The sequence below is a fragment of the Akebia trifoliata genome, chromosome 9 (assembly GCF_017979445.1).
Source record: "Akebia trifoliata isolate Shusen 1 chromosome 9, ASM1797944v1, whole genome shotgun sequence".
Lineage (NCBI taxonomy): Eukaryota > Viridiplantae > Streptophyta > Magnoliopsida > Ranunculales > Lardizabalaceae > Akebia > Akebia trifoliata.
Genome location: NC_141383.1, coordinates 24533471 through 24556322, shown reverse-complemented (window position 1 = coordinate 24556322; position 22852 = coordinate 24533471). Strand labels below are relative to the sequence as shown.

Below are 22852 nucleotides of genomic sequence, written 5' to 3'. Positions count from 1 at the left end.
CTTCTAACATTGGTGCTTTGAGGAACTTAGTCGATTTGCGCCTTTTTCAAAATCGATTATTTGGTTCCATCCCTCAATCTTTTGGTAATTTGAGCAAGCTCTCCATTCTATACCTCCAACGAAATTCTCTTTCTGGATCAATCCCCCCCAACATTGGTTCATTGACGAATTTAGTCGAGTTGTGCCTTAATGAAAATCAAATATTTGGTTCCATCCCTCCATCTTTTGGTAATTTGAGCAAGCTTACCACATTACAAATTGCTAGTAATTCTCTTTATGGACCAATCCCTCCTAACATTGGTGCTTTGAGAAACTTAGTCGATTTGAGCCTTTTTGAAAATCAAATATCTGGTTCCATCCCTCCATCTTTTGGTAATTTGAGCAAGCTTGCCACATTAAAAATTACTGAGAATTCTCTTTCTGGACCAATCCCTCCTAACATTGGTGCTTTGAGGAACTTAGTTGATTTGCGCTTTTCTGAAAATCAAATATCAAGTTCCATCCCTCCATCTTTTGGTAATTTGAGCAAACTTTCGATCATAAACCTTTCTCAAAATTCTCTTTCTGGATCAATCCCTCCTAACATGGGTGCTTTGAGGAATTTAGTCGATTTGCGCCTTTTTGAAAATCAAATATCTGGTTCCATCCCTCCATCTTTGGGTAATTTGAGCAAACTTTCCATCTTACATTTTTCTCAAAATTCTCTTTCTGGGCCAATCCCTTCTAACATTGGTACTTTGAAGAACTTAGAAAAATTGTTTTTGTTTGAAAATCGATTATCTGGTTCATTACCTCAAGATATTGGAAATCTTTCATCTCTCTCTAATCTCGCCTTGTCTTATAACAACTTATCGGGCTACTTACCACAACAAATGTGTAAAAGCGGGTCATTACAAAATTTCACTGCAAATGACAACTACTTCATGGGTCCAATTCCAAAAAGCTTGGTAAATTGCACAAGCTTATTTCGAGTTCGACTTGAAAGGAACCAACTCGATGGAAGTTTATCCCAAGACTTTGGATTGTATCCAAATTTGAATTATATCGATTTGAGTTACAATAGATTGTTTGGTGTTCTCTCACCAAATTGGGGAGAATGCCAAAATCTGGAATCTTTGAAAATCCATGGTAACAAGATCAGTGGTAGGATACCAAAGGAATTAGGCAAATTAACTCAATTACATGTACTCGACCTTTCCTCAAACCAACTTGTTGGGGAGATACCAAGGGAGTTGTGTAAGTTGTCTGTTATGTACAATTTGAGCTTGAATGATAACCAACTTTCCGGCGAAGTACCATTGCAAATCGGAAGATTATCCAATTTGGAGTTCCTAGACCTCTCGATGAATAAGTTAAGTGGAAAGATTCCAGAGCAATTGGGCAATTGCTCGAAATTGAGGTTTTTGAGTTTGAGCAAAAACAATTTCACTGGAAACATCCCATATCAGATTGGCAATCTGAGAGCCTTACAGGAGTTACTAGACCTTAGTCTAAATTCACTCACTGGAAAAATATCACCACAATTGGGAAATCTGATTATGTTAGTAAGCTTGAATCTTTCCCATAATAAACTCGTTGGTTCCATTCCTCATTCCTTAAGTGATATGGTTAGTTTGTCATCATCATTCATCGATTTTTCAAATAATGAGTTAGAAGGTCCTATTCCTGATAGCAAAGCTTTTCGAAATGCTTCACCTGAGGCATTCAGTAATAATAAAGGTTTATGCAGTGAATTTGGTTCCTTGCCGCCTTGCAATCGCTCTAGAAATATTGGTGCTCAAAAAAATATACACAAATTATTTGTCGTCATTGTTGCCTCAGTCCTAGGCACATTGGTTCTTATTCTAGCTGGAGTCTTCTATCTTTTTCGTAGACGAATAAATCAGAGAAGGATAAAGAAGACGGATATTGCATTAAGAAGTGGGGATATATTTGCCATATGGAATTATGATGGAAAGGTTGTACACGAAGACATAATCGAAGCCACAGAAGATTTCGATGACAAATATTGTATCGGGGTGGGAAGACATGGACGAGTTTACAAGGCAGAGTTATCAAGTCAAGTTTTAGCTATAAAGAAGCTTTGTACGCAGGAAGATGAGGAGTTAGACGATATGAAGAGTTTTGCGAATGAAATACGAGTTTTAACAGAAATTCGACATCGAAATGTTGTGAAACTTTACGGGTTTTGCTCTCACAAACTGCACACGTTTTTGGTTTGCGAATATATGGAAAGGGGTAGCCTAGATAAAATTATTTGCAATGAGGGAAGAGCAATGGAATTAGATTGGGGTAAGAGAGTGAATATCATCAATGGTGTAGCCCATGCTATATCTTACATGCATCATGACTGCACTCCGCCTATCATTCATCGAGACATATCAAGCAAAAACATTTTATTGGATTCAGAATTTGAAGCTTGTGTCTCTGATTTTGGCATTGCTAGGCTTTTAAAGCTCGATTCATCATTATGGACTACAGTTGCAGGCACATATGGTTATATCGCTCCAGGCAAGTTTCTACTACAAACTCTTTATACTCTTTACTGTGAAATTTTCAAAGGTCAAATCAAACAACCTTCTTTATTTTAACTTAAATACATTTGTTTTTTTGGGTGCAGAGCTTGCAAGCACACTGGTTGTGACTGAAAAATGTGATGTTTATAGCTTTGGAGTATTGGCTATAGAAGTGATCATGGGGAGACATCCTGGGGAACTTATATCGTCTTTATGGTCTACAAGTGATCCAACAACAATACTAAAAGATGTGTTAGACCCGCGAATTTCACCTCCTGCTGATCGACGGATTGAAGAAAAAATTGTGTCTTTATTGATGCTGGCTTTTACTTGTATTAATGCTAATCCACAATCTCGGCCAACCATGCGTTCGGTGTCTCAAAATCTACATTCTATGAACTAAATTTTTCAAATTTTGTTTCAACCAGTTGAATCAACCAAATAATTGATCACCAAATAGTGTTCAATGGGCAGACACATTCACCCACTCAACTATGTCCCAAGATCCTTTATTAAACACAATTTAGTTGTGTCGGGTATCGGGTTGATCCAACCCAACCTAGCATCAAACTGACAATTGTGAAGCATCTCCATCTTCCTTCTAGATCCTTTTGACAAAGTCATCCTGAGCAGGTAACTTATCATTTCTATTTATATATTTGGAATATTTACAAAAAATTGATCAACTTTTGACGAATTTACGATTCGGGCTCACTGTTCATTTTAATTACCAAAACATGAACGATAACGAACCAAAACATGAACGATAACGAATTCGGAGGTTTTTCAAGTGTGACTATTTCGCAGGTTTAAAGTGACTATTTTTAAACCTGCGAAATAGGCACTTTAAAAGCCATCAAATTCGTTTCCATTCTGAATTTTTTTTAAGGAAAACGTGATACACATTTTGGTAATTAAAATGAATAGTTAGTTGGTTTTTAATTTTGACAGCTGATATTGACACCTAACTTTTACTTATTACAGCCCAATTAAAATATTAAAAAAATAAAAAAATCAATGGTCAAGAATAAGTAGAAGTTGGAGTGCCATAGAAACTCTCTTTTTTAATTTTTTGTTAAAATTTCTATTTGTTAGATTTAGGATTTTATATGTGCCTAATCTTAATTGTAAACAACTGTTTAAGTTGTTTGAATGTGTACAATATTTTGCAATGTTGAGGTAATAGCTTGAACCAAACTTTTTAATGTTTGAAAGGTGTGCTTAAATGTGATAAATAATTTAAGAAATTGAGATGTAATAAGTAAAAGTTGGAGTGCCAACAGCAGTTCTATTAATTGTTAATTGTTGGGCTTTTTTTTTATTATTATTATTACATTTTTTAATTTCTCGACTTCTTTGCTTTGGATTCACAGTTTTTATTTCAGGAGGAAATGATTTCAATCTCTTTCATTTCCATGTTAAAAAAACTCATCTTTGGGTTGAAAAAGGGTTGGGCACTAAAAGTCTAAAAGCCCCCAAATTACTAAAAATATCTTTATTTTTTTTCTAGAAGAATGCCCTCAATCAGTCATCACCATCGTCACACACCAATTCTTTCTTGACTGTTGAAAGAGAAATAGTGGGAGACACTTTCTTACTTATCTGAAATCAAATCCAAAATGGGTCTTTAAAATTTTCTTTTAGAAACTTCTTTGGCGTCAGAGAGAGAGAGAGAGAGAGAGAAAGAGAGAGAGAGGGAGAGTGTATATCAACATTACCAAATAATGTTAAAAAAGACATTTTAACTTAACCAAGGTCCATCTAACTTGGTTTTTTTTTTTCTTTATTTCTTTGTGGTATACTTCGTCTCCACACCTTTTTATAAATCTTATTCTTAACTACCCCATTAATAAGATTGATTAATACAGATAAAGTCAACTCTGTCACCCACCCAATACGGAGGGCCTTACATAATTAACATATATTTGCTTTGTGTTTCCCTGTGTACTTGAAATTGACAAAGTGAAATATGTGTGGTGTGAGAGAGAGTGAGAGAGAGAGAAAAGGAGAGTTGAAATAAAAATAGTTTGTTGAAAGATGGGGGGTGGTTGTTAAGTCATAAGTGGGAGACATTTTCAAAACCCAAAATCTTTTTTAATCCGTAATTCATCCAATTCATCCAATTCATCCAATTGAGATAATGGTAAGAGTGTCTTGTTTTCTTAAATCTCTCTTGAAGAATATATATAGAAGAGAGTTTGTTATAGTTGTTTACTGTCTGTCTGTTTGAAGAGATGGGTGGTGGTCTTGCCATTCTCCTCCTATTTCACTTGATGATGCTTCCTGATCTTTCTTCTTCACTTCCCTTATGCACCAACTCAAGTGGGCCTCTCTCTCCATCTTCTTTTTGTATATATTTACTTTTTAAATCTTTTGTTTTATTTGCAATTCTTTTTTGCTGATCTCCCAAGTGAGTTTTTTTTTTTTGGTTGTTTTAGTACCTTGTGTACTTATTCAAGTGGGTTTCTCTTCTCTATCTTTAATTTTCATTTTTGTGCCTGATCTCCCAAGTGAGGTTTTTTTTTTTTAGGTTGTTGTAGTTCCTTGTGTACTTATTCAAGTGGGTTTCTTTTCTCTACCTTTAATTTCGTTTGTTAATCTTTAATTTTCATTTTTGTGCCTGATCTCCCAAGTGAGTTTTTTTTTTTTTTAAGGTTGTTTTAGTTCCTTGTGCACTTATTAATCTTTAATTTTCATTTTTGTGCTGTAATTATTTTGTTGAATTCTCAATTTTTTTTTTAATATTAAAATAGGGTCACCCTTTACTCCAAAGACTCCTCTGGCCTTCTGTCCTTACAATGGGAATGTTTGTTGTGATTCGGCCGAGGATGCACAACTTCAGAAACAATTTCAATCCATGAATGTCTCTGATCCTTCATGTGCTTCTCTTCTGAAATCCATCCTATGTGCGGTAAGACTTCGCTCCCCAAAAATTATGATTAAAAGCTGCCTATGGATTTCTTAATAACGAATTCTACATGAATTGATAATTAAACTTCCCTCGATTGGATTGAAATTTTACGTGATCTTATATCAATAAAGTCAGCCTTGTTTGATAGATCCCATGGATTATAGTATAATTTTAAGTGCCTCATGGTTTGAGGCGTAAGCCTTAATTATTCTTAGGTTTCAACCTTATGTTTCAAAGCATTTTAAATAAGCTTCATCGTGAAGCCTTAAGGCATAACCCTCACACGCCTTTGAAAACACTGATTCGAACCTATGAAAAAAAAACACACACAAAAAACAAGGATTTATGTGGTTCGGCAGTGTGCCTACGTCCACGGAACAAAACAAGAACAATCAATATTTTCACGTAAGTTTTACAGCCCTAGAGATCTTTATTTATATCACCGAGAGTTAACAAAACATGTAAGACTCCCCAAAACAAAAAAGCCCAAAAAATAGAAAACCCCTAAGAAAATATTACACGATCTCCCTTTTCACATCCCTTAAAAAATTTGGGCCAGGGGCGCTGCTGCCTTCACCCCTGCAGCTCTAGGTAGCACAACAAAGCACAAGACATTCACACAACAGAACCTTCATCTATAATCTCACTATTTTCATAATTTCACTTATTAATATCATCTCTTGACTTCAAACTTTCAAATAAATGGAGTTATATATGGACGGAAACCTTAAGAGGTCTATAAAACAAATAATAAAATAATCCAAATTCAACTAGTGCGTAAGCACAATGCAACTCTACAAGTGTTAGAACATGTCAATGAACATCACTACAAGAGTGCTACAGACCTACCTCTTCTCTTTGTCGAATCTTGAGATCGTGATTCAAAGGTTTACCTACTCTTATCTCATTGAAATTGTTTAAATGGTACATAGATGTTTAATAATTTTGTTATTGTCTTTCCAAGGAAAATCTGTTAGTTTTTCGTTTATGTTGCCTTTGGGAAGAATGCTAATCCATCATGAATGTGAGGTTAATAGGTAGCCTAATATGCTAAATGTTTCCCCTATCAAACAATTACTCTTATTTTTTATGCATTTTTATTCGTTCGACAACTTTTCTTATTTGCTAATTTTTTAGATTCACGTGATTTGTAGCGATGCGATCAATTCTCAGCAGAGCTATTTACAATACCTGCATTACGGGCAGTTCCCGTTCTATGCAACTCCACTGTTTCATCAAATTCCACTGAGTCCAACAGCGTAGCTAACGACTTTTGTACAAAAGTTTGGGATACATGCCAAAACGTTTCTATATTGAATTCCCCATTTGCGCCTTCATTGCAAGGAAGAACTGGCGTGCCACTTAATTCCACTTTATCCAAACTTACCGATCTTTGGCAATCAAAAACTGATTTCTGTGAAGCATTTGGTGGATCTTCCGTTGATGGATCTGTTTGTTTCTATGGTGAGGAAGTTAAGCTAAATAATACTGAAACTCAAAGTCCTCCAAATGGTCTCTGTCTTGAGAAAATTGGAAATGGAACTTACCTTAATATGGTTGCTCATCCTGATGGGTCCGATCGTATCTTCGTGTCTAATCAACAAGGACAGATATGGTTGGCAACCGTTCCTGACTTAGTATCTCGAGGAACATTGGGTCTTGATGAATCCAATCCCTTCTTGGATATAACTGATGAAGTACATTTTGATACTCTATTTGGGATTATGGGATTGGCTTTTCATCCCAATTTTGCACGTAATGGCCGCTTCTTTGTTTCGTTCAATTGTGATAGGGCCCAATCGCCACTATGTACTGGAAGATGTTCTTGTAATTCGGACGTGAATTGTGATCCTTCAAAACTTTCTTCTGATGATGGAGCACAACCATGTCGGTACCAAAGTGTTATCGCAGAGTTTACCGCTAATGGTACCGCAACACAGGCTTCATTGGTACACATTTGTACATTTTTTATTAAATATCTACAACTATTGTCATTGAAGGATTCTAATCTAATCCTTCCTTTATATGTTTTCTAGAAAACACTTGCTAGTGCATCAGAGGTGAGGAGGATATTTACGATGGGTCTTCCATTTACGGGTCATCATGGAGGGCAGATTCTCTTTGGACCTGAAGATGGGTATTTATATTTTATGATGGGTGATGGTGGAAGCAAAGGTGATCCTTATAATTTTTCCCAAAACAAGAAATCCTTGCTTGGTAAGATTATGAGGTTGGACATAGATAACATACCAAGTGAGTATTACTTAGTAAGTTTATTCTTGTTCTTTGTTGTCAAAACTATCTATTTCTTTAGACATATTTTGTTGCATTTGTATATAGTTTTCTAAGATGCCCAGATACGGATGCCAATGACAACAAGAATATTATGTAAAAATTCACTCGAAATCTCACCTATTAGATTACATTGTTAGAGAATCAACCATGAGTAGAGTTATTATTGCTTGAAGAAACATCACTAAAAATGGAACTTTAATAGGTCAATATGAAGGGAAGGAATGAAAGTGCTGCCAATGAACAATTGGAAAGTCCATCTTTTATTTCTTTAATTTCATTCCTTGTAGTCAGTTGGAATTGTATGCTTATTACTTATCATATATAATCCTTTTTTGTGCTCCATCCTTGACATGTATATGTTCAGGTGCCAGTGAAATAGATGACCTTGGTCTATGGGGAAACTATTCGATCCCAAGTGATAATCCATATTTCGATGATAAGGACTTGCAGCCAGAAATTTGGGCCCTTGGGTTGAGAAATCCTTGGCGTTGTAGTTTTGATTCTGAAAGACCTTCCTACTTTCTATGCGCGGATGTTGGTCAGGTTCGAGGTTACTTAGAAATTAGTTTTCTTTCAACACATCTTAATATTTTTCTATGTATTTTTCTGTGACAGCCTAGGTATCTCAATCTATAGTTTCCAGTCAAATTCTTCTTTGTGATTTTCTATGTTAGAAATAATTTTTGCACTTGGGTTGTGAATGATTTTCTTGTATTGCTTGTGACCCGTAGATCATATCGATCTAATAGTTTCAACTATCAGACCAATAGGCATTTCTTTTGATATATTGCAATGCAACTTTGAGGTCATGGGTTCAAGTATTTAATAGTTTAAGTTATTTAAGGATTTGGTAGTGCTCGGCTATGGAAAGTAGAATCCTCATAATAAAATTTGTTTGATCCTTACGCTTGTTATTCTTATAGGAGGAATATGAAGAAGTTGATATAATCACTAAGGGTGGAAATTACGGTTGGCGTGTTTATGAGGGCTACACTCTTTACACAACTCTAGACTCTCCTGGAGGAAATACGTCTGCCAACTCCATAAACGCTATCCCCCCTGTAATGGGATACAGCCATTCCGATGTAAATAAGAATGAAGGATCAGCGTCTATAATAGGTGGTTATTTCTACCGGTCCATGACTGACCCATGCATGTATGAAAGGTAAATCAAGCTACTTCACTCACTTAATATTCAAATCTTAGCAATACAAATATATTGTTGTACTTCATGCAAATAGAGAAGGTAATTTTAGGGGGGGGGGGGGGGGGGGGGTATGGTCCTCTATTTAAACAATTTTCAAAGCTTCTTGAATAGATCTTGATTTTTCTTCTTTTTTTTTCAAATGAAAGTCATTCAACAAAAAATTATTACATGATTGAATGGTTTTTTTTTTTTTAAAATCTACAACAAATGCAAACCAAGGTCCAAGCAATTCAAACTTTTGATCCAATCATCAGTTTAGATCTTAAAACATCTATATATTATTGAATGCATATTTTCCCCAGTTAAGCCCCATGACCCTCTTATATTCATAGTTCTCACCTCTCAAACAGATCTGTCCCTTGGAGTAGTAGGTTGGTTAACATATACAGACTTGAATCAACTTATTAATTAATCATCTTGTTCATGTATGGATTTCTAGGTACTTGTACGCAGATTTGTACGCTCATGATCTATGGGCAGGTGATGAGAGTCCAAAAAACAGCGGGAACTTCACTTCTACAAAGATTTCTTTCAATTGTGCGGTTGACTCACCGATCAAATGTGATTCAATGCCAGGAAGTCCTCTCCCTTCTTTGGGTTACATATACTCATTTGGAGAAGATAATCGAAATGATATTTTTCTCTTAACAAGTAATGGTGTACACAGAGTTGTTCCTCCAAGTCGATGCAATTATGCTTGCTCCAAAGAAAATGTTACGGCTTTTGGTAGTCCAAATCCCAGCACTTCTCCGTCATCTGGGAACCATTTGAAGGTCCTGCTAAAGGAACTTGTGTTCTTATTCTCATCTTCTTTGTTGCTTTTACTAGGTTTTATGTTGTAAGTTAAAATTGATGATGTTGTTATCTAAGAGTCTACAGATAGGAGAGTTTTTTATTTATTTTTATTTTTTTTATAGAGTTGTTGTAATGAGGTGGTCGATTTGTTTGGTTGAGACTTGAGATGTATCAAAAGTTATTTACTATGTACCCCTTTGTAATTTTATGAGAATTTCTAAAGTTGATTAGTTCTGTTTGATTATAAGTGCACTGTATTCAAAGATTGTTACCTTTGGTGGAAAACGAAGCAGCAAAGAGAATAGAAATTGAACACAAAAAACACAAGGATTTACGATGTCCGGCAGTGTGCCTACATCCACAATCAGATCAAGAACAATTACTATTTTCTTTCACAGCTTTTCTACCCTAGAGATCTCTATTTATAAAAAACCCTTAAGAAAATATTACATGATTGTCATTTTTTTTGTAATCCTAAAAAACTTAATCCTGGGACTCCTCAACTCAGCGTACCGCCAACAGAATACAAGAGATTTACATAACACTTATTGTTATTGTTCTTCGATTCTTCCTATCTGTGGGACATTTGTTGAAGTGCCGGGTAAGAGAGATGTTGGTTAGCGACCTCCCATTATTGTTCTTCCTATTCGTGGGTAATTTTATGGCATGGGAAAGAGTCCGTCAGGTTGGAGTAGGATTCGAAAAAGGAGATTAACGTCATTTAGAACCCTTTCTTTTCATGATCCCTCCTAATTAAAATGGGAGATTGTTGGGTTAGATATTTTGAATTAAGGTCTAAGTGGTATATTTATTCAAAAATACCCAATCTGGGAACACAGAGAAATTTGATGTATAATGGCAAATAATATGGTATTCTAAATTTTTAATGTGGACGTAGGCTTAGTCGAATGATGTAAATCTTGTGTTTCTTGTTAGTTTTTTGTCGCATAAATCCCTAGATCTACGGACTCTCGTAGTCTTTCTATCTGCAGAGTCAGTAGTCTCCTTCTCCAACCACAATATGCCACTTGGTGTCCGTGTCTCCCATGTGGCCACGTGCGTAACTGGTGACTGGCACCGCGATCTGGTTCATCATGTTAACAATCATGTTGGCCATGAAATCATTATGAGGGGAAAAATAATCAGATCCATTAAAGACATTGAAATCTCATAGATAAACTACATATATTTAAACAAAATCTATAATATAATCTTATACACTTTCTCACATTTTATTGGAATGGGACTTTATCGGATTGGGACATGGTTGATCCAGAATTGATAAAGCTTATCAAATTGGATCCTTATTGGAATTAAATATTTGATCCATATCCAGGACAACAACCTCGGCACAAGTCGTTGGACTTATTTTCCTTAGAAAACCCAAACTATTGTGGCCCAGTCCAATCTATTTTGTCTTCCTAATGACCAATAATTTGTGCTCCAAGCCGCAGTCTTTCCGGGCATTTTGACCCGTTTTTTTTAATATATATAAATATGATTTTAAATCCTTATTCCACCAATAGTTCTGAATGAAATAATTCTTTTTTTAACCTTGGAGTTTCAACCATTGAATATTTTGTCAATAATGTATGAACATAGGGCAAAATCAGTGGAAAAATATTTTTCTTGGAAAATACAAAATATAGGTGTATGGTAGCACTATTTCACAATAAAAACATTTTTTTCCAGAAAATAATTTTTTTCTCCTTGTGAAAAATGTTCTCTCACACACCCCTCCTCGAAGAAAATGAGTTTATCGTTAGCATGAATATCATCATAATATTATTTAGAATAATGATTTCTAACTTCTCTTCTAACATACTCTCCTAACATGTCATGTGCTAGAATCATAGATTTTTTTTTCTTGGGATACACAACTGCACATATTTATGGGAATGTGCATTTATGATATTTTCCTTTGTGCAGTTAAACATTGGCAATAAAAATTTATTTTTCTAATGATCATTTTCTCGTTAAATTGTTTTATCAAGAAAAAATGTTTTCTTTGCAAACTTACACATTCAACAATAACAAAGTTTTATCTCAAACATTTGAAGTTGACTAAATGGAACTTGATCATTTATTCAACTGTGTCCAAAATCAAGTCTTGTGTTACTAGAGTACATTCATAATTTTAGATAAAATCAAGAAAATATTGGATAAATTTAAAAATAAAAACATTTTTTAAGTATTTAAAATGTATATATATATACACATTTTAAAGGGCAGATCAAAGGACATATGTAAAAATAATGGTTATTCAAAATATGAGTTAGAGATTTTTGATTGAACTGAATTTTTGTGAGGATGTTCTCTATGATGAGAACATCATCATCACAAAAAATCAGCTTAATCTGAAATTTTAAGTCCATCAAAAGTGATTTACAAATTATTGGTAAAAAATCGATGGTCCACATTCTAAATTGCTTTTGAGGGGATTAGAAATTTCAGATTGGACTGATATTTTTTTAGGATGATCTTTCATCATAGAGATCATCATCACAAAAAATCTGCTCAATCCAAAATCTCTAACCCATATTTTGAATTTGTTTTATTATTACATTGTTTTTACATATGTCCCTCGATCCGTCCCCTATATATACATATTTCATATACTAAATATAAAATAACAATTAAAAATAATTTATATTCCCTTTCAAAACAAAAACAAACAAAAAAATAAAAAACAATCATGATTTTTTTTCTCATTATGTCATGATTTTTTAAATTAGAGTTTTCAATTTTATTGAAATAATTGTGGTTTAATCTACAACAATTAAAATTATAATTTAATCACATTTTATTTTCAAAATTATATATTTTTCTCATTATGCTAGCAAATACGTTCATATCTATATTTTACTTTCTTCAATATCCAAGTTCTTTCAAGTCTTCCTCTCACTCTTTTAGGACTTATAACTTGAAATTTCCATCTGAATGAGTTGTAATACATATTTATCAACGGTGTCTGAATCATCTCAATCGACGATCTTTTAATTTTATAAAGTATCGTAATTTTCTCTTCCTTTCCTTTTATTTCAATTTTCATAATCTTAAACTTTTTTTAACATAATAAAATAATCATAAAACTGAGATCATCCAATGCTCCTATTTGAGTCATGCTGTTGAATGTCCCAGATCGATCAATCCAACTGGTATTAGAATAAAATAATACTACTAGTACTACCATATCAATCCACTACAATTAAAAATAAAAAGAAAAAGAATAACCACAAATACTAACTCAAGTTGAACAAATAACCAAACTCAAAGACCAAATTTTAAGCATTATTCTCTTACCCATCTTTCTCTCTCTCTTTCTCTCTGTTGTTTGATACAAACTCATATATGTGGTAATAATGGGTTGTGTCACTTGTCCATCATGCCCTCCATCTTTTACAAAAATCCCACCTTTGTCCTTCTATTTCAAACCCTCTCCTTCTTCGTCTCTAACTCGATTTCTCTTCCTTGTTTCAGTCTCCAACCGAATCGCTTAATTTCTCCTTAGAGAAAATATCGAAACCCTAACGATCTCTTGAAGATGTCCGACGATGCCTCAGAAGCCGGAGCTACGGCCCCCGTAGAGGGATCTTCGCCTGAAAAGCAGCTCCACGTCACCACCGCCACCGGAACCACCACCACCACCAACAACAACAACCACAACAGCGCAAGAAAAGAGCGTCTCCCACGGGCGTGTACGGCCCGGTCAGCCGCGCGTCTCTATCCATCGGCTCCGACCATTGACCGTAAACCCGGTCCGACCAAGAAAGAGAAAACCGAGATGCAAGAGCAGCAAAAGCAATGTAGTAAGATAATTACACCGCTTGTTAACCCACCTTCGTCGCCTTCGCAATTGCCGCGATGGAATCTCCGCTCAATGTGGGAGTTGGCTTCTCTTCTTAACTTTCTACATGTGAGAAGCAAAAAAGTTCTGATTTTTATTGTTGGGTTTATAATTGTGGTGTGTTAGAGTTTGTTGGTTTTGTAAAGTTTTGATTTTGATTCTTGGGTTTATGATTTTGGTGTTTTAGAGTTTGTGGGTTTTGTAAAGTTTTGATTTGTATTGTTGGTTTTACGATTTTGGTGTGTTAGAGTTAATGGGTTTTGTTTGGTGTAGGTTTTTAGACCGCTTTTGAATATTTCGGTTGAGTTTACGGCGGAGGAGCTTGAAACTTCGTTGATCACACCGAATAACACTTTGGATGACATTCACATTCCTTTGTTAAAGGTTGGTGTTTTGGTTTGAAGTGAAAAGTTCATGTTTTTGTTTCAAGTTTGGTTATTTTTTTCATCCCATTGTTTATGAAACTGTTTTTTGGGTAATTGAAGTTCATGTGTTAGAAGAAAGTTTCTTACTTTTTAGTGTTTTTGTGATGTTTTTCCTTAACATGTTATTGTCTTAGTTAAGTTAATGTTTTTTGTTTCAAGTTTGGGTTTTTTTTTTATCCAATTGGTTATGAAGCTTTGTTTTTGGGTAATTGAAGCTCATGCATTAGAGGAAAGATTTTTACTGTTTTAGTGTGTTTGTGATGATTTTCATTAACATTGTTCTTGTCTTAGTTAAGTTCATGTTTTTATATTTCAAGTTTGGGGGGTTTTTTTTTATCCAATTGTTTATGAAACTCTGTTTTTTGGGTAATTGAAGTTCATGCATTAGAAGAAAGTTTCCTACTTTTTTAGTGTATTTATGACGATTTTCGTTAACATGTTCTTGTCTAAGTTAAGTGCCAATAGGGAAATGAGTTTTTCTCAAAAACTGAAGATTGTGGTTGTATATTGCTTTTCGTTTCCCTTTTGCATGTCTGAAGTAGATATTTGTGCAATTTTTTATTATTTGTATTGTTGAGTTCAAAATCAGTTGTTTTCTTCTTCTCTGGTTGTTAGAATTTGGAAAAATTCTCTTCAGAAATTTAAAAGATTTAAGAACCTTGACCCAAGCTCAAAATCCAAAATTTAAACCATATTTTTGTAATTATGTTCAAATGAAGAGAAGGGTTCTAGAGCTTTCAATTGCATAGGAGAGATGGATTTTAATAGTCGATATATATATTTGAAGAATAATCTCTTTCATGACTTGCTATCGGAAATTTGAATAAATATAAGATCAGATGTGTACTTTAAATGTGTCTACAGATCATATATGTACACTTTAAATGGTCACTTATCAGCTTAGTTAGTATTGTTTTCCTTTGATAACCAAACGCCCATAATGGTTTTGAGAATTCCTGCTTAAGTAAGTTGTATCGTTGTGTGAAAATTGAATCAATTTCTTTCATTGGATTTTTTTTTATATTCAGCTTTCCAAAGAAATTGAAGTAAGGCATGTGCATGTTGCTTGAAATGCTTTATGCTCATGCATGTGTCGTCCACTAGGAACCAATTATATGTAACAAATGACATAATGTGAGGACATACAATGCAGCAATGCTATTGAATGAGTAGGGTTCAAATTGTTGGATTGTACGATTAATGAAATGAATACATGTTATCTATTTTAACAACATAGATACAGATATGACCATCACATCTAATACATTGGTACCATGCTTCTTTTTTATTATTTTTATTTTTATTTTTTAAGTTGAGTGTTCATTTTCTAATATTTTTCTTCATGCCATGTGTTTTCATTGAGAAAACGAATGATAAGAAGACAACAATTTTTTACAGTAGAAACTTGGGAGATTGCATTGTAAAAGCACGGATACAATATTTGGTACCAACATCAGTATTTTATACGCCTATATGGGTATTAGGAATGTTGAAGTATCTATTTTTCATGGCTTTGAAGCGTAGGTTCATTTCTCACAAGATCGGTCTATGTTTTTTCGGTGTATGGTGTGCAATGAGTTTAAAGGGGTGTTGTTTGAAGATATGTTTGTTTAGATGGGACTCAGTTTATAATGGTCCCGGGTTAGTTCATTTTCTTTTCCCTTATCCTTGCATTGGTGGGTCTTCTTGACCTCTTTTTTTCTTCCTCTCATTAATAAAAGTTTATCTATTTTAAAAATAAAAATAAAAATTCTCACTGATGGTGGAGTGCTGCATTTAGGAGACCGAATCTTTGTAAGTTTCTAGATCGTTTACATCTGTAGGGAGTCTAAACCTGAAACTATTATCACTGTCACTTTCTGCACCTGGGGTTTTCACCTCTCTTCATTTTCAGGATGCCCTTACCACATATGATCCGTGGATTTAGTCTTCTATTGCTATGTTCAAATTGTTTTGGTTGCTTAATCTGGAGGAGAAAAATATGCTCTGGTAGAACTTATAGAAATATGCTTTGATATCATTAGTTTGTTATAATTTGATTTCTACATTTTGATATTGCCTATCTATATTTTCAATGCACCATACTTTATTTAATATATTCTTGTACATTGTTGATCCTTCTATGGAGGACAGATAGATATCTCATTGTCTGGTTGTGGGTTTCTCATTTACATAAGATGTAATGTGGTGCCATTTTCCAGTTTTTGCATCTCCATTTTTATTGACACCCGTCAGTGTAATCTCCACAATTAAGGGTTTTTTTTTTTTCTTTTTCTTTTAATAATTGCTTATTTTGATAATGAAACGTAAATGCAATTTGCTTATAATATGAATGAAGTTCTACTATTATTGATGTGCACATTAATCCCATTTGGATGATTTATAGGCAATCCCTCCTGTTACCCGGATGGCGTTGGGTCGCGCTACTTGGGTTACAGTGTTATGCAGAAAGTTAAGAGACTGGTGGCATTGGGTATGAAATCCTGCACTACTAGGTTCTGTCTTTCCACAATGAAACAGAGTGAATGTGATGACTTTCTTTGGTAGTTTTGAGTTAGCATGAGCTTTCTATTTTATTGCAGGTTGCAGATGGAGAGATACCTATAGTTGCATCGCATGGGTGAGCAACTTTGCACATTTGTAGTACACATAATGGACTCATGGGTATGGGGTACATGTTGGATATGGCTCAACTGTGGCCAAGTGTTTTATATTGAAAAAATATTTTAAAATTAGAACAATATGAAAAGCACTATAATGTTAACGGTGTAGACAACTTCAGTAAGAAAATACTGCAAGTTTTGGGAATCAAGCAAGTTTGACACTTGCATCTGTACCCATACCCACCCATTTTGGGGTAACGTAGGAGAGTGCACTGGCATATGATTTTGTTACTAAATTGACATTTTTCTAATGTTAATTTGTAAAGGACGGAGGTTGAAGTATATAAGGCACTTGATCCTATGACTCGAGTGGTGATTCTGAAAGCGCTATGTGATATCCGTGTTGAGGTATCATTTCTGAAAGCACTAGTCAATATCTGTAACTGACTTGTTTTCTGTCAACTTTTATCTGCAAATTTGAATTACTATTTCATGAACAGATATTCCTTAGCTTCAACCAAAAATTTTAAAGTTTGTTATGCATTGTTGGTGCTACCTGTTCATTGATTATACATGCTGCAATGATATATTTATCCTTAAGTAAAAAAATTTGTATTTTTTTATTTTATTATCTTAACCTTAACTTTATGCTCAAGGTTCAATTTTGGCTGCAACTCTACCAATTTTTAAGACAATTCTTTTCCATGTGTTTAATTGGAACATTTTGCAGCAAGAAGATATCCGAAGCTATATAGATGACAATCTAAAACATGGTATACAGCTTTCACTATTTCGTAAAGAACGCATTGGGGGCGATTCACATGGAATTTCATACTGGTATACTATATTAGTTTGGAATTTTTCACTCCAAATTCATTAAGTTGTACTTTTAAATTATTTCTGAGCTTTCTGATACCATATGTAATAGTGTTCAATAAATTAAAGTTGGTCTATTATTTTCTTATAATATAGGATGTCTTGTTGGCTTTAGATAGAATTGAATGGAGGAACATAATTCTTTTTCTGTCGACCCAAGATAGTTGGGATGAGGTGTTGATGATGGTAATGTTCAGTTGTCATGGATTTGGGCATTTTACACTATATGGTTGTCTTCTGTATAGGTATGAAGATGATCCAATAATTGGTCATCGTTTGTACCGGGAGATTAGAAAAGTTGAGGTAAAGAAGGTGAAGGCAAAGGGGATTCTGCCCCTTCCCACTATATCTTGTCAATGGGAAACAGTTGCAACAAATTTGGATGAATTCCAAGAAGTATCTGTGAGTTATTATTTTGGCTTTCTTTGTTTTTGATGTCAATTTTGTATCTTCTACTTTTCTTGAAAGGTTGTCTTGACTCCTTCTAAGCTTCTCTCTGTTGTCTTGCATTTATCCAAAAATATATATATAATATACTCTATGATCCACGGAAATATGTTTGAAACTGAGATTATCATGATTTAGGTGCCTCCTATGGACCTCCGAATTCAACTCTTTTTATAAAACTTCCTTCTTATCTGACCTTTCTATCGTGATCGGAAGACTTCTTTCTTCAATTCAACCAAACAGTTCTTTATTCCACACCTTGATCTTTTCCTTGAGAGCCTTTAGCTTGCATTTGAAGTGGTATTCCAATCTACTAAAGAAAGAGAAGGAATATCCTAACATTATCTATCAGAAAAAAAACAAACGAAAAAAGAAGGAATGCCTACATGCTGGTATCATCATGAAATTCACGGTGGGACAATTACATATTCTCAAATTGTTTCAAGGATTGGGTGTGTAACCATTTGGGTAGTGCGTAGTTTTGTTTCGTTTTCTTTTGTACTTATTTTCTTGTTCTTCTCTTTCTTTGTTGATCATCCCGACCATCCTTCCCTTTCAATAAAATCTCTTCATTCATCAAAATAATAATAATAATAATAATAATAATAAAGATGGATTGGATGCCAATTTGTTCTTTCTGCACTTTTACCTTCTTTTTGTTCATTCTTGTCCATTTGCTCTCAGGAAAAGCTTTTCTTGAGTAAAAGTAGAATTGAGGCTGCACTTGGGAAGAAGTTGAAAAATGACATGCTTCCAGAGATTGAGAAGATTCACAAGGTATTAATCTATACTTGAATTGAAAAACTATTCATTTAGTTGAGCTTTATGGATCTGTTACATGAAATGGTCTCTATTGCTTTGAGTTCCTTTGTTCCTGAACGAAAGTGATTATGCTATTTTGTATACTACCAATATGACTGAACTTGGTTCTTGTTATATGTACAGAAGAAAGAGAGGTTGCTGAAGAAACAACATAGGCAAACCTTCCTTCTTGATAGCTTTTTGAGTGTAGACGGGCTTGCATCAGGACGCTCCCTTCGTGACAGAAAACCTGTCACGTACACTTTTGGTAAGAGCAATGAATTTGAAATTATTCATTATTTGGTTTTGTTAAGGGTACATGTTAACGTGCATTAAATACACCTTGGAAATTTATTTTCCTACCATAAAACCCCTCAAAATTTGTCTTTTTACCAAGTATACGCTCAAATGCTTATGTCCAAGGTGTATCTAATGCACCTTAATGTGTGCCCTTAGGGCACATGTAACAAAACCCTTCATTATTTTCAATCGTCTGTTTTGCATGCAAGTCTGAAGTGGCTCTGCTTGGAAGGATGAAAACTATATCATGGAAATACTTTAGGGGAGTAGAACAATAGAAATTTGTCATGTTGTCTTCATTTTCTATCATCTTTGAAGCTCTTTTTCTTTTGTGTGTGTTGGCTCCTTTGTCTATGATTTCTCCTGGGACATATCTTCTGTTGAGGCATGTTTCTTCACATCTTAAACTACCTTCATCCAAACTCATTGGGCTAGACATGACCCAAATAAACAATGGTGAATTTTGATATTGAAGGGAAAACCATCTTGGACTTTGTTCCACATGGGAAGTTGGAAACACAAATCAAACTGGGGAAGTTATGTGTTGTAATCATATGGCAGATTGTAGTCATGTTATGGCCATTATATAATACTTGAAATGCTTAAGCAATGTTTTTTCTTCTTCTTCTTTTTTTCCTGGCTTAGCTTGAGATGGTTTTGCTTTATTTTCATGTAATGCCACATGCCTGAATAGCTGATATTTAATTCGGACAACTTTGCAGATGATTTCGACCGGTCGATCAACGAGGCTATTAAAATAACCAAGTACAGATTTCATCTCCTAGATCCCTATATTATATATTATTATTATTTTCTTTTTAACTTACTGTAGAAGGAAAAAAGAAAAGAGAAGATTTATGCTTTATAGTGAATTGTTGTATATTAGGCGAAGACAACCCTCCCCAGAACCTGGTGTCAGACAAGAAGCTGTTCCAAAATCTGAGGCATCCACCAATGGTAGTAGATGGAATGGTCGTTTGCATACCCCTCAAAATGTTTCCAATGATGTGCTGTCCCCAAAATCAATTGATTCTGACGAAACTGAAGAAGAAGAAGATAAATCTGGACCTCTAGATCGCAGGTATCACTTCATCTCCCAATTGTTCTTATTTCTGAAAATTTCACTAATCTACATACTCATTAAATACTTATTACACGTAGCAATCGGCGGAGACAGAGGCCTCAAAGATATTCAGCAAAAGAGTTCGTTGAAGCTGTTTCAGATAATGAAGCAGATTTTGACAGTGATGATGATATAGTTGGAGAAGCAATATATGATGATGAGTATCTGAGGAACCGAAAACAAAGGAAGGTTTCAAGCAGTTCTGAGGGCGATGAGGAGTACAACTTGGAAGAAGAGAACGCCGAAGATGAGGACGAAGAAGAAGAAGAAGGAGAAGATTCTTTGAGTAGTACCGAGGATACTGATGAGCCTCAGAGATTTAGAAAATTTCCTAGTCGTAACAGTAGGAGGGGAACCAAATTAAGGTCTGTTGATGAGCTACAGTCGGGCCTGAGACGGAGCAGGCGGGCTACCCGAAACCGTATCAATTATCGACAGTACGAGCTGTCAGAATCAGAAGCCGAATCTATGAAACTTGAGCAGTCAAATCCATCGGAGGGCCAATCTGATGCTAGCAACGATGTGGAATACTCGACAGGTAGTCAAGATTCCCGGGCCAACGAGGATGAGCTGGAAATGAAAGTTGATCAACAAGTTTTAGAATACAATGATGCTGTCGTAGACAAGGAGCCAAGCCGGTCTCCTGAGAAAATAAATAGTCCCAGTCAAGAAGAAGACAAGGGTATAGGGAAAAGACGATTTCTAGACCTAAACGAGCTTGCCCCGGGTACAAGTTTTGATGATGGCCCTAGCACTATAATGAGAGATGAGGATACAGATGACTTTTAGGGGATCTCTTTGGAGAAAACCCTCCCAATTCCTGGTTCCTTTACACTCAAAGATTGGAAGATACATGTGCAATTCGGCAAAAAAATGAAGACGGGTGTGGGGGGCTATGGTTATTGAGGTCTCCTTCCATGTCATAATGCGAGCAGCCGCTTTTGTACTCCATTCGGTTATTTCCAGGAGAGACACCAGACAACACTGCGAATTGTGTAGATAGATTAGTCATTTTAATATGTTACGTTCCAAGCATCTATTACTAGATGGGAATTTGTGGGGAGTTCTTTATCGATCTGTCCTGTTATATCCATTCAATGTACAATAACCTTGAAGCTGATGTGGTGTCAAAGAAAATGTTGGCTTTAAAAAATTTTAGTCTCATTGGTTATTTCTGCAGGAGCTTTTATCATCTGGAGCCTGATTGATAGACGAATGAGAAGTGATTCTCTTGTAGTGGGACCATCCGGCCTCGATGAGGTAACTTTATTTCATTAATTCCAGATGAAACATTCTTAGATACTGAAGAAATATTCTGCATTACCGGTTTAGACTGTTTTACAACGTGAGTTCATATTAAGAAGTTAATGTTTGTGGTGACACCAATGACTCAAAAAGTGAACCTTTTGTGCCTGCTCCCTAGTCCATTTGAAAACTATAGTGTAGGTCTCTGATATGCATTGTTTCTTAAGTTCTCTTAAATTTGTCAGACCTTCAATCATCATCATCAACTGTTTCTTTGTTTGCTTACTTTCTCAAAGTGACAATTATGCAGTTTCATAATGCCTTGTATACTCGCATATTTTTTTAGACAGAATCAGTATCTAGAACGGTGTCTATGTGACACGTTTTGGTTGGAGTTTACAACACCTAGCTCATAAACAAGCCATTTTCTGTGTAATGTGCAGCCTGATGTGTTTAAACTCCAATAAAAACGTTCAAGATTGACACCGTATGATGCTGCTATAGGAATGGGGCACCGTTTTGGATTTTGCGACTCTTTTAGAAATAGCGAAATTCATGAATTGCCAAGTCATACTGTTCCAGCTGGTTTGCTGGACTTGTCATTATTCAGGACTGACTTGGCCTTCAACATAGTTGCCTATTTCATCCTCAGAGGGTTTGATTAAGTCCGACAGCCCATATTTTGGACTTGGCCATCAGGTTCTTGGTTACATCTGCAGGTTTGGTGTTCTTGTCCATTGGCTGGTGGGATATAAAAGAGGGGAGAACAAATTGAACGTCTCAAAGCTGAAGTATGATAGTTTGACGTGCTCGTATGTCAGGGTGATCAGTATGAGAGCTTGCCCAGTTTGGCAGTTGCTTTCTTTTTCTTCTGTTTGGCCAGTAGGAGTGAGTAAGCATTCATGTTATCGATAAACGAGAATTGATTTGTTTGATGGCTCTATAAAAAGCAGCTCAAAATCACTGTGAAAACACAAAAGCATTCCCATCTTTCACCCCAATCATAAAAAATTCCCCCTTTTAAATTGTTTTTGGACAGCCAACATCTTTGCCTTATATGGGTTAAAAGTTTCAGATTGGCCAATTTTTTCGGTGAGGAGATCATCCTCACAAAAAAAAAAAAAAAAAAAAATCAGCCCAATCTGAAACATCTTACCCCATCAAAAGTGATTTAGAATTGTGGATCAATTTTTTTTACTGTTAATTTGTAAATCACTTTTGATGGGGTTCTAAGTTTCAGATTGGGCGGAGTTTTTGTCAGGAGGATCTCTTCACCATAGAGACCATCCCTACAAAAAATCGGTCCAATCCTAAACTTTTAAGCTATATGAGACAAATTTTGGCTCGCAAACACCACCCAAAATATATTCATAATTTTAGAGAACTTCTGTTGCCCTACCAACTCTTATTTAAAACACACCAAATGATGAATTTACTCGTTACATTCCAAATAAGAATAAC

General features: G+C 35.0%; 2 protein-coding genes across 7 annotated transcripts; both read left to right on the top strand.

Annotated features, from left to right (window-relative positions):
- The first annotated feature begins 3022 nt into the window (after positions 1-3022).
- LOC147394917 (HIPL1 protein-like) lies at positions 3023-9971 on the top strand. 4 transcript variants are annotated; one of them, XM_086453379.1, is made up of 7 exons: positions 3023-3149; positions 5270-5427; positions 6582-7376; positions 7464-7680; positions 8087-8265; positions 8646-8887; positions 9369-9971. In XM_086453379.1, the coding sequence occupies exons 2-7, from the start codon at positions 5374-5376 to the stop codon at positions 9769-9771; spliced, it is 1890 nt and encodes a 629-aa protein (XP_086309505.1). In that variant the 5' UTR covers positions 3023-3149; positions 5270-5373; the 3' UTR covers positions 9772-9971. The 4 variants fall into 4 exon arrangements, with proteins under 4 accessions (XP_086309505.1, XP_086309506.1, XP_086309504.1 ...); XM_086453380.1 differs by lacking the exon at positions 3023-3149 and adding an exon at positions 4510-4659; XM_086453378.1 differs by lacking the exon at positions 3023-3149 and adding an exon at positions 4666-4838.
- A 3045-nt stretch (positions 9972-13016) lies between these two features.
- Positions 13017-22370, top strand: LOC147394916 (DDT domain-containing protein DDR4-like). 3 transcript variants are annotated; one of them, XR_015181293.1, is made up of 13 exons: positions 13017-13640; positions 13845-13955; positions 16383-16469; positions 16579-16616; positions 16926-17007; positions 17330-17436; positions 17721-17877; positions 18607-18699; positions 18868-18991; positions 19746-19788; positions 19910-20104; positions 20185-21406; positions 22111-22370. XR_015181293.1 is itself a non-coding variant. In XM_086453126.1 (12 exons), the coding sequence occupies exons 1-12, from the start codon at positions 13269-13271 to the stop codon at positions 20933-20935; spliced, it is 2160 nt and encodes a 719-aa protein (XP_086309252.1). In that variant the 5' UTR covers positions 13017-13268; the 3' UTR covers positions 20936-22370. The 3 variants fall into 3 exon arrangements, 1 of the variants encoding a protein (XP_086309252.1); XR_015181292.1 differs by having other exon boundaries at positions 21835-22370; XM_086453126.1 differs by having other exon boundaries at positions 20185-22370.
- Positions 22371-22852: the final 482 nt, after the last annotated feature.

Excerpts from the sequence above, each read along its gene's own strand:
- LOC147394917 (XM_086453378.1), top strand. The coding sequence starts at position 4,751 with ATGGGTGGTGGTCTTGCCATTCTCCTCCTATTTCACTTGATGATGCTT. Across the intron at positions 4,839-5,269 it reads TCCCTTATGCACCAACTCAA|GGTCACCCTTTACTCCAAAG; the intron begins GTGGGCCTCTCT and ends ATATTAAAATAG. Across the intron at positions 8,888-9,368 it reads GACCCATGCATGTATGAAAG|GTACTTGTACGCAGATTTGT; the intron begins GTAAATCAAGCT and ends ATGGATTTCTAG.
- LOC147394916 (XM_086453126.1), top strand. The coding sequence starts at position 13,269 with ATGTCCGACGATGCCTCAGAAGCCGGAGCTACGGCCCCCGTAGAGGGA. Across the intron at positions 13,956-16,382 it reads TTCACATTCCTTTGTTAAAG|GCAATCCCTCCTGTTACCCG; the intron begins GTTGGTGTTTTG and ends GATGATTTATAG. Across the intron at positions 18,992-19,745 it reads ACCTGTCACGTACACTTTTG|ATGATTTCGACCGGTCGATC; the intron begins GTAAGAGCAATG and ends ACAACTTTGCAG.